This window comes from Ixodes scapularis, unplaced genomic scaffold (genome assembly GCF_016920785.2).
Source record: "Ixodes scapularis isolate PalLabHiFi unplaced genomic scaffold, ASM1692078v2 PGA_scaffold8__174_contigs__length_109621045, whole genome shotgun sequence".
NCBI lineage: Eukaryota > Metazoa > Arthropoda > Arachnida > Ixodida > Ixodidae > Ixodes > Ixodes scapularis.
Window position 1 is genome coordinate 97,886,003 of NW_024609883.1, and position 15,043 is coordinate 97,901,045.

Genomic DNA, 15,043 nt, shown 5'->3' on the forward strand with positions numbered 1-15,043 from the left:
CGTCGTTCGCCGCGGGTCTCTCGTATCGCTGAGGGGGAAAAACACAATAGAAAAGAAAACATATCTTTGGAATCCTCTGGATCGTGGTATGCGCTGTGTTGTTCCCCTTTTGATCGTAGCACGTTAGCTAGCATACAAATTCTGGCGTTTTGTGAAAAGGTGGGTCGAAAGTTCAGAAGGTAAACGTGTTTCCTTGAGCGTTTCTTGGGTAACCCGCGCGCTTGTAGTCGAACATATTAAACGGCGCGCCGACGACTCAAACGGCGCCGATGTATCATGGATTCGAAGAGACATGAGAACAAGCGACGCAAGGAAAAGGAGAACTCCAGCAAGGACTCCGAATCCAAGGGCGAAAAAAGGAGTGAGTGCAAAGTGTTACCTAACCAGCGGAATTATTCTCGGAAAAAGGGAAAGTTTTCTTCCCAGAGTTATTACTCGTTTTGCGTGACTTGCACTCGCCTCCCAACATTCTCACCTGCCCTGGTTTGAAAGAATTTTATGCTGCAATCAACTCTAAGGTCACCAAACGAATTGCCTGTTGTAAACGTCTCTTACGTATGCGACGAGCGTTTTGTTGCTTCCGACATTGTGTCGAAATACATACAGCTTGAGAGGCACATTCAGGGTATAATGATTTGGTGTTCAGCAGGTTTACCCGCTGAACACCATGATGCAGATGAGAGAGCATACACAGAATTTAGGAGGAAACAACAGTGAGTTTGTTTTAGTATGCAGTGCCCATCACAACTTGAAATTTGGAGCACATTTTGATGTCAGCTGTCCCAGTACTCTAGGTGGACATTTTTTTCACAAGGGACGGAAAAGGTTCACGGCGTTGTGGTAAAATAGTTTTCTCCATTTCATATAGATGGTATTCACTGGCGACCGTACTGAACTCGCTGCTGCAGAGCACATACTGGCGGCAGGCTTCCACAACGCTTCCAACACGGCCCATTGCACACAATCAAGATTGTTTTCTTTGGGAGTCCATAAATAAGAATCCATCTCGAGCATGTGCTCTTAGCAGTCACCTCAAATATGGCGTCCTGCGAATACCACTTATAAATCGCTCCGTCATCTACGGCAGGTTCTGCTGTTGACATTGCGGAATCTATGCAGAGTGCAAGTTTGCTTCTTGTACAGGGGCTGCAGTGACATCAGAATGGCAAGCTCCGATTGGCTCCGATTGGAAGGATAGTGGGTAGATTTCCGCCATTAGCAGCCTCCAGATCTGTCAAACCAACGACATTGCACCAGTCAGACTTGGCGTACTGCCGTGTTGATTCTCAACTGAAGCGCATCCACCGCGCCTATTACCGCAGCAATTGGCACTGTCGCGCCGTGTTTGTTTCCGAGACATACGTGCCGCGATCCGTCGTCGTACAAACGCAAATGGCGAGCCGCGGAAAACAGTTGCTACCATTGGTAGGGGTCTTCCACTACTATAACCAGATGACACTTCAGGAATCCAAATGGCGGCCACCTCCGGCAGTTACGGCAACAAGTGTTGGTAGCGGCACTGTTTAACGGGTGCCAAGTGGCGCAAGCTACTTCTTCGATATAAAGGAAGGGTCCATTAACGTCCGTTTATCCATCCATCTTAACGGAAGGCATCACATCATACCTTTCCAATGGTTTGACACCACCCTAAAACAAGCGTTGCTAGAAGGCTCCCTAGTTTGTGTTAGGGTGGCTCAAAGCACCCCCATTTCTGGAGGCGGCTTCTCAAGGCCGCTGCCGCATTGTGTCGTCTGCAGGGGTGCTGAGGCACGAGTGGAGCCAGACGCGTTCGGAAGTCAGTGCCACCCTGGACGTCGGTTTTCCTGTCGACTCCAACCAGGTGACCCTCAAGTGCACCGACGCGGAATGCTCAATCACCCTGCCAGGTGAGGGACCTGCTGGATGTTGTGGCGGGACGTAGATATACCATATTTTTCGCTCTATAGTGTGCGGTAAAGGGGGAGCTCCGGCAGTCTTCAGAACTATCGAAACTGAACCCATTTTTGGAATACCTAGGCTTTTGCTGACCTGCTGCTTATTATCTCTAAACTCAAATTAGCAATGAGAAAATGGCAGACGAAGGCGACGCCAAAACCGACACTCAAAGTTTCCCGTGCTCTTCGGTGAAGGAACATTATGTGTTATATGATTTGCAAATCAAGCAGCAAGCCTAAAAAACACAATATTTTTACGTATATTTTTTTTGTTTTTTTTGTTTTGCTGTTGTGAGTTTAACTAGCATTTATTGCACACCGTCAAACTTATTTTGAACCCTTTGGGAACTGGCTCCAATGGCCCCCTCTTTCAATATCTGACGTCACATTTTCAGTGTTGCCAGTAGAGCCTCTCTGGCTCTTAAATTAAATTAACTTCAATGACTCTGTAAAAAGAAAAATTATTGTGACCAGCAGTTTGGGTTATAGTTCAAATGTACCTATTGATGCGTTCAACCAATTTCGAGGCCAATCACCTACTATCAAAATTTTGCCAGAACTCCTCATTAAAAGTTCAAATTTCATGGGATGCGTGCAAACACAGGCTATATACACCTTTTTTACGAGGGCGCAGCCATTTTGAGTGTCGTCACTTCTGGTACGTGTTAAAACATTGTTTTAATGTCTCCACGCCGCTGAAAGGTGTCGACGAAAAATCCGCGATTGTCACACTTTCTTGTTTTGCTTCACCTATATTTTCTCGCATATTCCAGTTTGAAATGTTTTATTATTCTTTCATCTTGCATACGAGATACAGAACTTGTGTGACTAGGGACAAAAGGAAACGAAAAACATCCCTAGACAATTCCAGTAATTGCCTTCTGGTCGCTGCCATTTTTGTCTGCTGGGCTGTGGAATGCCTTCTGAGCATGCACAGTAGCTCCCTTCTGCAGAATATCAGACGACACGCATGCGTCCACAACTCAGTGACTCTGCATTCTTTGCCCGAGCGATAATTGTGGGAAAGGTCCATACAAAGATTTGATTTTTGTATCTTCTTCGTTATGATAATTTCATTATGATTTTTGTATGATACAAGCTAGTTTGTGTACTAATAATGCAGGCCTTTTTCAAGTCATGCCGTTTATGAAATATTTTTTGCATGCGGAATATGCACCAAGTGCGTTCAATGCACTCTAGGCAAACTATCAAAAAAAAAAAAAGGAAAATTTTAATTTTAGCTGAATATTGTTTTTGCAGGCTATATATACACACAGTGCAGATTATAGTCCAGAAAAATATGGTACAGTGAAATATACGGGGCGGCATCATTTCTGAGGCTGTCCATAAAACGAGCTGGGTAAACTCTGCACCAGGACATAACGAGCTCAAATTCATGTCGAAGACGTATTTGAGGGGTGGGTTTTACTTCGTGAAATTTCGAGGCATAACTCCTCTCCTGCAAAAGTTAGAGGCTTGAAAGTATGAATGCTAACACACCTCATACAGGTCATTAAAAGCTGACGGCACTCCATGTTCTCAACACCACATTGGTTATTATTGCTTCTGGTTTGACATCAACCTCTCTGTGCACGTTTGATTTTAGACAGAAGTTAAAACGCGCAGATGAAATAAATCGAGATTGCCTCGAAATTTTTTGTTGTGAAACCCCCTCGCTCTTCGCGTCCAACGCCGAGTTTGTCGGGTCGTTTTACGGCGAGCCCCAGGATAGATGTCGTCCCATACGTCGACGTCGTCGTTACCGAGCGTGCATAGAATTCCTCGCTCCTGGGCTTTTCAAGATGGCCGCCACTGGGACTGTGAACTCTTTGCGCCGGTGGTGGGCGAGTACACCAGCCTGATCCACAAGCCCAAGAAGGTGGTGGTGAAGATGGTGAAGAAGGATCCCTCCATCAACTGGTGCCAGCTTGAGGTAGGTGCCACCAGTGCCGGCTTTCACCGAATAATCTACGCAGCAGTTCTGTCATTCTCTTTAGTCTTCTGCCCTGTTGGGTTTTCTGGGTCTTAATTATTGTGCAATGCCAAAATTAGTTGATTATTGAATTTATAAACAAAATAGATATATTTATGGTAGAAATACCCCGAGACTGGGAAAAAGAAAGGACGGACAAACACAGAAGTCTCTACGGTTTACACCGTTGAGACCTCTGTGTTTGTCCGTCCTTTCTTTTTCCCAGTCTCGGGGTGTTTTTACTATGTTACACTACCACCAGCTCGTTTGCGCTCTAACCTTTTGTAGACATATTCATCTCCCTTATATTCTTCTTTTTTTTTTAATACTCTAACTTTCAGTTTTGTTTTTAAATGCTTGTCTATAGGATTATTTATTTAGTTTTTCCTCGTTTATATTCACTTACTTATTTTTCGGCCCTCCAGACAGCGACAGATCCCCAATGCATGGGTTTTCAAGCTGGGCTCCTAGGTGTCTAGGGATTCCTTGCGATTTGTCTCCACCAATGAGATCTTCATGTCTCTATCAAAACTGAATCGCATTGAGAAAAACTGCACAGTGAAAAACACCTTCTTGTCTGCCATTGACTCATAACACTGCCCGATGAAAGACTACACGTCTATTACCGCCATTAGTACAGCAAAACTTACTCTAGTTTGAGCCGCCAGGTGGCACTCGATTTCAGAAAGGGTCTATTGCATTTAGATCTTTGGTGCAGGTGGAAATTAACTTGTCTCGGCTATGTTTCAGACTCGACGATCCGAAACAACCGTTCATTACCACTTCGAGTCAACTGGTTAATTCCCTTGTACTTGCAGAAGTCGGACGAGCCTTTGCGGCCAGACGTACCCACCCAAGATGACAAGGAGGAGAATCCGACAACGGAGCTCACGAACCCAAAGTATGACTACTACGAGAGTGGGGTGAGTTTGAACTGTTTGCTTCTTAATATAATAATACTATTATAAATATAATAATCTTAATTTTTTTTATACCTTGAAATGAACGGACAAGGAAAAATAGCTGCTTTGGCAGCTTGACAGAGATCTAGGCCCCCTTACAACAAACAATTAGCATAATGGAAAAAAATGGCATGTCGAACTGGACAGAAAACAAAATATACATATGTTGAACGAAGCAAAAAAAAAACGGACACAATAATACAAGTGTTATACGGACGAATATTTTGCCTCCTAAATGTAAAAGAGAATTTAAAAAAATGCATGTGTCTCTTCAATTATTAAAAGGTTCATGTCCTTGATGAATAAATCATGTAAGGCAGTTGGTTGGTGCTTTAATGTGCGGTTAAAATGTAGCTAGTAATTGTGAAACAAGTCGTTTTCTTTTGGATGGAAGATAAAACAAACTGATAGAAGGAGCACGCTTAGTTAAACGTACAAGAAGTGACTTTGTACGTCACTAGAAGCCTGTGCTCGTAAATATTAGAACGGATTCTATTTCTGACATAGTGGGCATCTCGCATGGTGGTTTTCCCATGTGGTTTTCTCACATTTTCCTTTCTTTTCACATGTTTTTTTTTCTACATAGTGGTTTTCTCACATTTGCTTTCCTTTTCGCATGTTTTTTTTTTTACATAGTGGTTTCTCACATAGTTGTCTTCCCGCTCAGTGGTTTTGCACACAGTGGTTTTGTTGTCAACACCGTCTTAACTCCACGTCTTTGGCCCTACCCTGCATGGACTGTGGGTGAACACGGTTGCATTCGGATGCAGGCAAACGGTGACACGGTTACGGTGACCTTGTTCGTCAAGAGCATTTCCAAGGAAACGCTCAATGTCGAGTTCCACGATGCAGGGTTCTCCGTGCGGTTCCGTACCAAGTGAGTGAGATCCCACGTTCGGCTCATGCCTTTCTTCGTGGATGTGTTGCTGGCTTAGTTGGGTTAGTCAATTAATGAAGCCTCGTTAACGTACGGAACAGTAACCTTGGAAGGCTTATACATTTGTGTTGTGAGTGTACCTATTTGTTTGCAACACTGATAGCCCTATTTGGCTGTTTCAAGAATGTGTTTCTCATCCGTTGTGTGTTTATTCTTTCCTGCTGTTGCAACCATTACCATAGATACAATAATCATCCTCTTCCTGGTTAGACATGGACATCCACAGAGTCATCCCACCAGTGCCATCTCGAGAGAACTAGCGTGTCTTCGAATACAAATCAAATAGCATGTTTTAAAATTTCTCTCAATCCCTATAAAAAGGGTGCAATCCAAACTATTTCATGCCCCTCTTGGTCTTACCAGAAGAGACTACTTAGAGGTATCGACATATCTGGAATGTACCGCCTGATGCCAAACTGATAGTTAATTCTGGGAGACCTTCATGGAAGGTTTATATGGCTACTCAAACTGATGCTATAATAACTGTCCGATCATATAGCTGGTAAAAAATCCTTCGCTTTTCATAGAGCTGAGGCTGGCAGCTTGGCTTTTTAAAATTTTGTTGCGGGTTTCGTACCACGATGTTGGTAATAAGCGAAGCCCGTGCTCGTTTCAACCAGGAACACCAACTCCGAGTTTCTGGAGCTGCACAAAGCGACGGAAGAGACAACCTTCGTGTGGCGCGTCAACGTAAAGTGAGTATCTTTCTAGCCGGGCGTTACTGCTCTGCATCTCCAGAGGTCTCGAGCGATTATCGGTGCCGAAAGACGTCACCATGAGGTCGCCTGAACTCTCATCCTTACTGGCCACCAGGGAGCCAATCAGAGCAGCGGAGTGTCGTCACCGACTGAGCCCGTGCAAGCTGGAGCTGATACTCAAGAAGGTGGTTCCGGCGAAATGGTCATGTCTCGAGCTTCCCGTCAAGAAAGGTGAATTTTGAAGTGACAGCTTTGTACGGTTAGCCCGAGCTGACCTCGCTTGCTCGTGTTGGCGTTGGTCCAACACCTCCTAGAAGACAAGGCCGTAGTGCTCTTCTCGTGACGTCGCAAAGGAAGGCCATCGGGGGCGCGCGTCAAAGCGAATGCAACGCGCGTAGATCGACTGTCGTAACGCGTTTTTAGTCACATACGCGGGTCTTATTAGCTAAAATGAAAGCTGCAGATAGCAACGGGTCTAGAAAACATTTTATTACACGAGCAAAATATTACACCGCTAAATAATCGGTACGAAATGGCACGAGGTATGCGTACAAGACGTCTATCGAAAAATGTGATTGTTTTAAGTCGAAAACATTGAGTCATGCAATTATTGTTATAGGAATGCATATTTTATACAGAAATACTTTGACAAAATGGCGAGACACGAAGTGATTTTGAAACAGCAAAACAGAACAGTTAAAAATCAGGTAGACATAGTCAACGCGGACAAGGCAAGACAAGCGTTTCTTACGATCATGTAAACGACGTTATTGCGTGCAGTCACTGAATTCTTGCATCATACCCCGGCCACATGGCAAAATTAATGTAATTTCGATCGAATGACATTATAGGGTCGACAAATCCGCTTGCGGCGCTCGTATAATCACTCAAGACCGCGAGCTGATTAAATCCTCTATCACTGAATGAAAATATATTAACGTTTCCATGTGGCAGGGGTACTAAACTTACTACTTAGTCTACTAATTTACTTCTCCCTATGGGCTCGAGCTGCCTTAGAACAAAACATAACTTATTTTGTATATAATAATACTATCACCTTAATACAGTTAAGATTCTAGTATAAACGCGGAAAAGGCAATAAAATAACTTTAGTATAAATAAACACAGAACCACAAACAACTCACTTTCAATAATCACACAAACTTGATTTTCATCTTCCAGTGAAAACTAGATTAGCGCGCATATTTACAAATGTCGACGCAACTGCATACGAATAATGACAAGGAACAAAATTGCAATTTATCATGCGATTAAAAAAAAAACGATTGCAGCATCTTACTTGCGTCCTACATGAACAAGAAAGCCCGTAAATAAGTTGTTTCTCACCTGTCGATCGTATCCATACGTCCCACAATATCCGTGACGAACACATTTGAACACGAACTCCAAGAAGCCTCTCTTTGTCGAGAGAGAGGTCTATCGATTAGTCGACCAGATCCTTCGTTGGCTAGTTGTCACACGTCACTCAAACCGTAGCAGGACTTGTTTCACGAATGCACGTAAATGCCGTAGTATCAAGCGAACACAAAAAAAAAAAAAAAACTACCCGAGACTACGGTGATGACAGAAATACGACGGGAAACAAGTCTCAAAAGTACCACACACGAGAGCAGCGGCGACGAAAGGCTTAACATTGTCGACCCATCTCTTGCTGGTGTGCACTCCCTGCGACAACGACTGGATTTCTTTTCGGTTTGCTTCCCTTCTGAGATGTCTCAGCGTTCCTTTTCAGACAGTCAGCAGCTCACACACAACGTAAATTTACCAGAATCGGAGCCATGTGGCATCGGCAGCATCGCAGCCGGTCCTTTCGAAAAGTGTGGCGTGCTGCGGAACTGCAAGTAGTCCCGCGGTTACGAAAATACTCATAAATATAATTTTGGTACTCTCAACCTTGGTAGCGCGTTATATAATACGTTTATATTATATATATAATAAATTGTACAAGACTGCGCCTTTAAAACGTATATTAATGTCGGATAAACGCGCATGAACGAACACCACCGCGCCGCTTGTCAAGGGACATTGTTTTCACGTCGATAGCGTATTCTCACGTAGTTGCGCCATGGACTTCCTTCCTCCGCCATTGTGACGTAACGTCTCAGAGCGCTCTGGCCTTCTTCTCTTGGAGGTGTTGGTTGGTCGCATCATAGCAAGGGCCATTGGAGAGAGTGTCAGGAACGGAGTGCAGCTGTTGGTTTGAGCTCATGGTGCGTTGTGCACAGTGAAGTGTGAGGGGGAGGGAGGGAGGGAGGGAGGAAATTGCACCTGTCGTTTTTGCTTTTTCGTCGCTTTGGTGGTAGACAAAGCCCGAAAAAAAGATTTCGTAGTACACGTAGTGCGCTTCTCTGCCAAGCTCACACTGAGGAAAGTCCGCGCTTTGAGTGAGGACACTACTCAGGAAGCTGAACTTTTTAATCTTGTTTGTATGAAAATTTCAGGGCACATTCGTAGCTGGGAGAGAGAATGACATGCAAAGTTTTAAGTTCATCAATTTATCCTTCGAAGAGTTGCATAAAAGTCCATCAAATAAACGCTGCACCCCCGAGGAAAACTATTGTTTAGAAAAGGTAACGATAATGGCCAGTTATTTTCGTGAAACATACACCATAACATCTGTGTCGTGCAGCTGTGAAAAGAAATTACGGAAATTATTTAATTTTTCAATGCCACACTCCAACAGGGGCACGAAAGCTTTAAGAGCTATAAATGCTATGCGTTCAAAAAGCACACTCCTGGGACAGAGGATTGCTTATTTCCAGCCCGTGAGCTTTTGTTTTTCAGTTCTTTTAACCCTCCGAGTGCCGGGATTTTTCGCCCGCACGTCAAGCGCAAAGTTTGGTCCCATGCACAAAAGCGTTGGCATAATTTATGAAGTATATTCATTTATCAAAGACACGCAGATCTATGGACTCGAATTATACTTTCTGAAACGGGGTACTATCCAAAGTGGCACCCCGGTCTCGTGCCCTGAGGACACTCTTATCGAGTGGCCTTAACCAACATTTTTTATTCAAAACTGGGACCTTCGTATTTAGTTTATTACTAAATTAGTTTATTAGTAATCTTTATATCTCGGCGTCTGCCAAAAACGACTGATTTGCCTTTCCGTAACAACGAAGGGGCAAACCGAAACAGAAGTCCCCGAAATAAAAGATTCTACATGCCGTCAGCAAGCGTCATTACGAGACAAAACATTGCTCTGCACACAAAAATAAAATCGACAGCCCAGTCGGGAGAGGTGGGGAGCAAATCGAAACTAAAACCTGCATGGTAGCTTGTTCGAGTATACTCAGGCGTGGGACTCGAAAGGCCAACCTTTGGTGATCTCTCCATCTCAACAGAGCCCATGGCCGCTCCAAGCAACACCTGGATGCCGGTGTCGCGGAGTGCGTCGCTTGCCGCTCCGCCGCCGGAGGCGTCGACTCCGATTCCGCTGGCGGCAGCTCCTGAGAGGGCTGGCTGCTCCGAGCCCCCTACGTTGGACTCCAGTGCTGGGGACGCAAGCTCGCTGCACGCGCCGACGTTGAAGCAAGAGGAGGCTAAGGTCCGTGGGCCCTTTGTTGTTTCATGGACCGGGGTCGTGCGTGAGGTCTTCTTGCAGGAGACGTTCCGGCGAGGACTTTAAAAAATTCCTACTAGTATGGTAGTCGAGAAAAGAAGAAACTCTTTTTTGGGAACAAACTGCCAGCCACAGTGATGTCGGGGATTCCAAAAGAAATACGGTAATTAGTTTAATAAATAACTAGCATTTAATTAGTGAAAATAACTATATGGTTCCCACTAGATACATGCAGAGCGTCATCGAAAACTCCTCAATCTGTCAATTTTAGGATTCGAAGCACACGCAAAGCTTGAGAGTGCGCCAAGTTTACCGCTCGAGCGGCTGGCACAAGGCTGGCAAAACGAAAATGCGGACGATAAGAGTATCGTTCGTGTTTTTGCATCGCCAGCCTCGCGCCTGCTGCGCATCTACACCGATCTGAGGCTGCCCCAAGCACTATTCCAACGTCTCGTTTCAAACCGTTCGTTCGAACAGAAGAAGACCTATGTGGTGCCAACCCAGAGGACACCTCCGGACGGGGGTGCCGAGAGGTCGCCGGCGGTCCTGGAGCCCGAGGTGGCGCTGGGCTACACAGGCCTGGACAACCTGGGCAACACCTGCTTCATGAACAGTGTGCTTCAGTGCCTTGCCAACACCAGAGAGTTCCGGGACTACTTCCTCGGTGCGTATACTTTCAAAACCACCTAGAAGGCAAGGTCCGTGCGTCACGCCGCCGTTGGCACTCGGCCTCTCGTCCAACGTGGCTGGAGTTTGCAATCTCTCCGGGAACTCCACTTTTGGTCACTTTTGGGCCGATTCTAAATTGTGACGGGAACTTCTCTTTATATTCTCTCGCTAGTTGCGCGGGGTTCTGTGGAAGCCACAGGCGGGGGGAGAGAGGAAAGCTGCCTTTTGTGCGAATTTTGAGTGTCGGTCTAACCTGGGCTAATTTTTAAGCGGCAGAAAAGCAAAATGGAAGTACACAAAAGAGGGTCAGAGTAAGAGGGGAGTTCTTCCTGCTTCTCCTCTCCCAACTTCTGACGTTACACTGGCATCGTGTGCGGCGTTACCGAAGATAATGCCATGCGCAACTAGTAAGATGGAGTGCAGGAACCTGACGATGTGCAAGGAAGTAGTTTTCTTAAACTTCATTTAAGGAGTTGTAGGTAGATTAAATTTGCAACTACCGTACTTGCATTAAGAAAATGTTTTGCGACATTATTGGCGAACATTAGTGCAGGAAACCTTGCCAGTTTGATGCAAGTGCTCGGGGATTTAGGTGGCAGACAAGAGAAACGACAGCTCGTGGAGTGCCACAGCAGACGTCGTAATTGGTGTTTGTTGCGGGCCGCAGGTGGCGTCTTTCAAGGGGAGATCAACACGGAAAACCCGCTGGGCATGCGCGGGGAGCTGGCGGTGGCCTTTGCGGTGCTGCTTCGCTGGCTGTGGTCCGGGGCGCAGCGGTCTTACGCCCCCTCACGCCTCAAGAGCCTCATCAGCGTCAAGGCTCCGCAGTTCACCGGCTTTGCCCAACACGACGCGCAAGAGTTCATGGCCTTCTTGCTGGACGGCTTGCACGAGGTGCGGTGCTGGATAGCCCGTAAAGCGATCGGCCCTAGCCAATGTATTGTGTCCTGGGTGTACAGTCTCTAAAACTATGAAGGACACATAGCAGAATGCACGCACAGTGGATTTTTGTCGTATGTTCGGCAGTTACATCGTACAATTTTGGAAATCAGTTGGCGACGGAGCGGAATGGCATGTTTTCATTCTCAATCTAAGGGCTCATTCACACTGGAAGCGGATCCGCGTTCGCAAAGCGGTTGCGAACGCGGTTGTATAAGGATTCAGTACAATTGCACGCACATTTGATGACATCAAATGCGCGTGCAATTGCACTGGATCTTCATACAACCGCGTTCGCAACCGCTTCGCGAACGCGGATCCGCTTCCAGTGTGAATGGGGGGGTAACAGCCATTTTCTCCGCTCGCGCGGCGAAGCACACGCAACTGCAAGCCTGCCAAAGATTCCCTCGCATGCACACGAACATGATTGCACGACAGAGGCACCAGCTTGAACGCTTGCAATCCATCGCTTTACGTTTGCTTACTTCTGATGAAATTCTGGCACGTCGGGAACCAGTAAAACGGTGGCAAGCGGTTTTTCAGAATTGCTCGGCAATGCCTACAGCACTGCACACTTGTGGGATGTCTCAGCAGTAAAAACGCAAGCAGCGAGTTCTCTCGCAACCCGTCGCATCAGAACACAACACAACACAAAGTGCCATTTGTTTGTACAGCACTTAAAAAAAATATATATTTTTTTTAAGAATATCTTTTTTTAAAGCCACGTTTGCTGCTCGGAAACATTGTCTTGGCTGCTCCAAAAGCCATTTTTGCTGCTCCAAAACATGGTTTTGGTAGCTCCAAAGGCCACATTTGCTGCTCCAAAACACTGTTTTGGCTGCTCCGAGAGGTGCTCCAAAATGGCTTAGGTCAGTTACATCACTGTGTTTGTTTGCTGTGCCAGATAACATGTCTTGTTACACTGGATTTTTCTGTCGCTACATTAGCCATCGCTTACGTGTGGTTTTCGTAAGATAAAAACATGCCAAAACGTATATTATAATGTATGCCTCAACTTGTCCTCACCATAACCTTGTTTTTGCACCGTATTCAATGCATTCGGTGGGAGTTGGTACCACGAGGGTGAAACAGTATTGGTGTCCCAGTAGACTTCCGTTAGTGTATTTATTTGTTCTTCAGCAATGCACAATTGTTGGGTTAGACTTTCCTTCGGAGAAGTACCTGTAACACGTTTGTAAGAACCTGCACGGAGTTGTAGAAAGTAGTAGAAATAAGAGGAAGGGTCTGCCGATAGCGGGTGGTAGCGAGCTTGCTTGCAAACAAATGTCGGTGAATGGGTGTGTCCAGCAGTTGTATGTTTCGAAAGAGGGTTCTGATAAATGGTGCTGCTAATTGGTTTTTGTTTAAAATTTTTTTTATTAGGATCTGAACCGGATTCACAACAAGCCTTACGTGGAAAGCGTGGACTCTGCCAACCGACCGGACGAGGTACGTTTTCTTTTTTTACTAAACTTTTTTGTTGAGCGGCCATTTTTAGTTGGGTCCTCCATTTGGCCTAGTGCCAGTCGTGTCCTGTTACTCGAAGGTGCCCGCAAACACGCGTTGCAGGTGGTTGCCGAAGAATCGTGGAGTCGCTACAAGCTACGCAACGACTCCATAGTGGTAGACCTGTTCCAGGGACAGTACAAGTCAACGGTCATCTGCCCCGAGTGCCAAAAGGTGGGAGCCGTCTTGTCTTTCGTCGGCACTTTATCGTTGCAGTGGTGTTTGTTTACTGTTCTCTGGACGGATCCCTAGAAATCTCCCTAAATGTGACAACTTGCTGTAAAAATGGTTTTGATTGTAGTTGCAGAATAATTTTTCTACATTGATGGTTCATTTCTTGCACGTCTTGATAGTCAGTGCCTTATCCTGTGTATTCTGTCCTCTGTGTCCTTCTATTATTGCCCTGTTTTTCATAGTGTATTTATACCAACTGGCCCAACTGTCCACCCTTGTATTTGTACTCTTTCACTCCAAAATCGTGCCTTGGATGGAACTGCCTGCCTGCCTCTAGTTGGCATTAATGACGGTGATCGCTTTCGTGATGCAGTTTTCAAGGTTGTATAATGTGTCCCGTTCTCGCCCATGTCACACAGTCGCATAAATTTGCAATGTTTTTTTTTTAAATTTATTTTGTTTACGTCTGATGTCTGCTGTTCCCCTGTCTATATAATTTATTAAATGTTGGCTATGATGTTGTTATGTTCATTTTACATTTGTCTTTGTCACACCCCTCCCCTCTATATTGCGGTATGTCTGGAAGGTACACGAAAAAAATTAATGCTTTACATGAATCCATTGCACCACTTACAAGCAGTAACTGTCCGGTTCTTCCAGTGATTGAAGGGTGTGCTGAGCACTTCAATCACATCTGGAACGGCAGCTGTGAAAAGCCCGCTCATGGAGCGAATTATGGAAGTAAACGGCTGACTGAAGTATTCGGGCTGGTCTTGTTGTTCAGCATACTTTGAGGAAGAGGCAAAGTGAAGATCCTACCTGTTAGGATCCTATCTGTTAGGATCGGAACTCGTTCAGTTTGTTATGCAGCGTCCAAACTTTTGGCTTTTTTACAACTGCTACATTGCTGAACCAAAGCCGCTGGCTCGACCTTCTCGATTCTAGCCAAATTTGGCAGGAATCAGTTGGAATTGTGGAATTGCTGCCACTATACAATTGTTTTGCGTGAATTTCAGGTGTCCATCAACTTTGACCCGTTCCTCTACCTGTCGGTGCCCCTCCCAAAGAAGCAGAAAATCTTTGTGGTGCACTTTTACCGCTGGGATCCCGACCAAGTTCCCATCAAGGTGTGCACACACTCCGAGCGCTCGCTTCTTTTCGGAACGTTACTTTGAATTCGCGAGGCTTGCACTGGTGCTAGTGTTGCCTAAAGTATCCCGAAAGGGTACTTGAAGTAGAGTATAGAGCAACTGTTACTTAGGTTCTTTGCATAATTAAAAAAAGATGCATTGGTGAAACATACTTCTATAATGTATTCAAAGCACAATGTGCTTTCAAATTTAAAGTTAAAGTTTGTGAAAATCTGCAGTTATAATTTTAGCGCTTACCCAGTAACTAAGCATGACTTGCATTTAGGTGAAAACTAGGGCTTGCTTTTTTAAAATGCTTCTCCTCATTGTAGCTTTGCCTGAGGCTAAACCAAGATGCCAGAGTGGAGGATCTGAAGGACGAGATCTTTAAGAAGACTCATGTCTTACCCAAGAATGTAAGTTTAAATGATTTATTCCTGCATTATCCCCATGGGGGAAATGCACTATTTTGTGAAATTTGGCCCGTGAATCTCGATGCCTGTCCCCTGACACACAACACTTGCCCCCTGACACACAGC

The 15,043-nt window shown here is 45.3% G+C and overlaps 1 protein-coding gene across 2 annotated transcripts in view; it reads left to right on the forward strand.

Moving 5' to 3' along the window:
• The first annotated feature begins 24 nt into the window (after positions 1-24).
• The window catches only part of LOC8039176 (ubiquitin carboxyl-terminal hydrolase 19), a 32,506-nt gene continuing 17,487 nt past the window's right edge, over positions 25-15,043 (forward strand). Inside the window, exons 1-14 of one of the 2 annotated variants that reach the window (XM_029982732.4) lie at positions 25-361; positions 1,758-1,886; positions 3,737-3,867; positions 4,725-4,829; positions 5,639-5,745; positions 6,426-6,500; positions 6,619-6,734; positions 9,869-10,071; positions 10,564-10,750; positions 11,423-11,649; positions 13,078-13,143; positions 13,264-13,374; positions 14,391-14,501; positions 14,837-14,920. In XM_029982732.4, coding sequence (XP_029838592.3) covers positions 277-361; positions 1,758-1,886; positions 3,737-3,867; positions 4,725-4,829; positions 5,639-5,745; positions 6,426-6,500; positions 6,619-6,734; positions 9,869-10,071; positions 10,564-10,750; positions 11,423-11,649; positions 13,078-13,143; positions 13,264-13,374; positions 14,391-14,501; positions 14,837-14,920 — 1,737 coding nt within the window. In that variant the 5' untranslated portion in view covers positions 25-276. The remainder of the gene's footprint in view (positions 362-1,757; positions 1,887-3,736; positions 3,868-4,724; positions 4,830-5,638; positions 5,746-6,425; positions 6,501-6,618; positions 6,735-9,868; positions 10,072-10,563; positions 10,751-11,422; positions 11,650-13,077; positions 13,144-13,263; positions 13,375-14,390; positions 14,502-14,836; positions 14,921-15,043) is intronic. The other variant, XM_042286849.1, reaches the window with a different exon arrangement.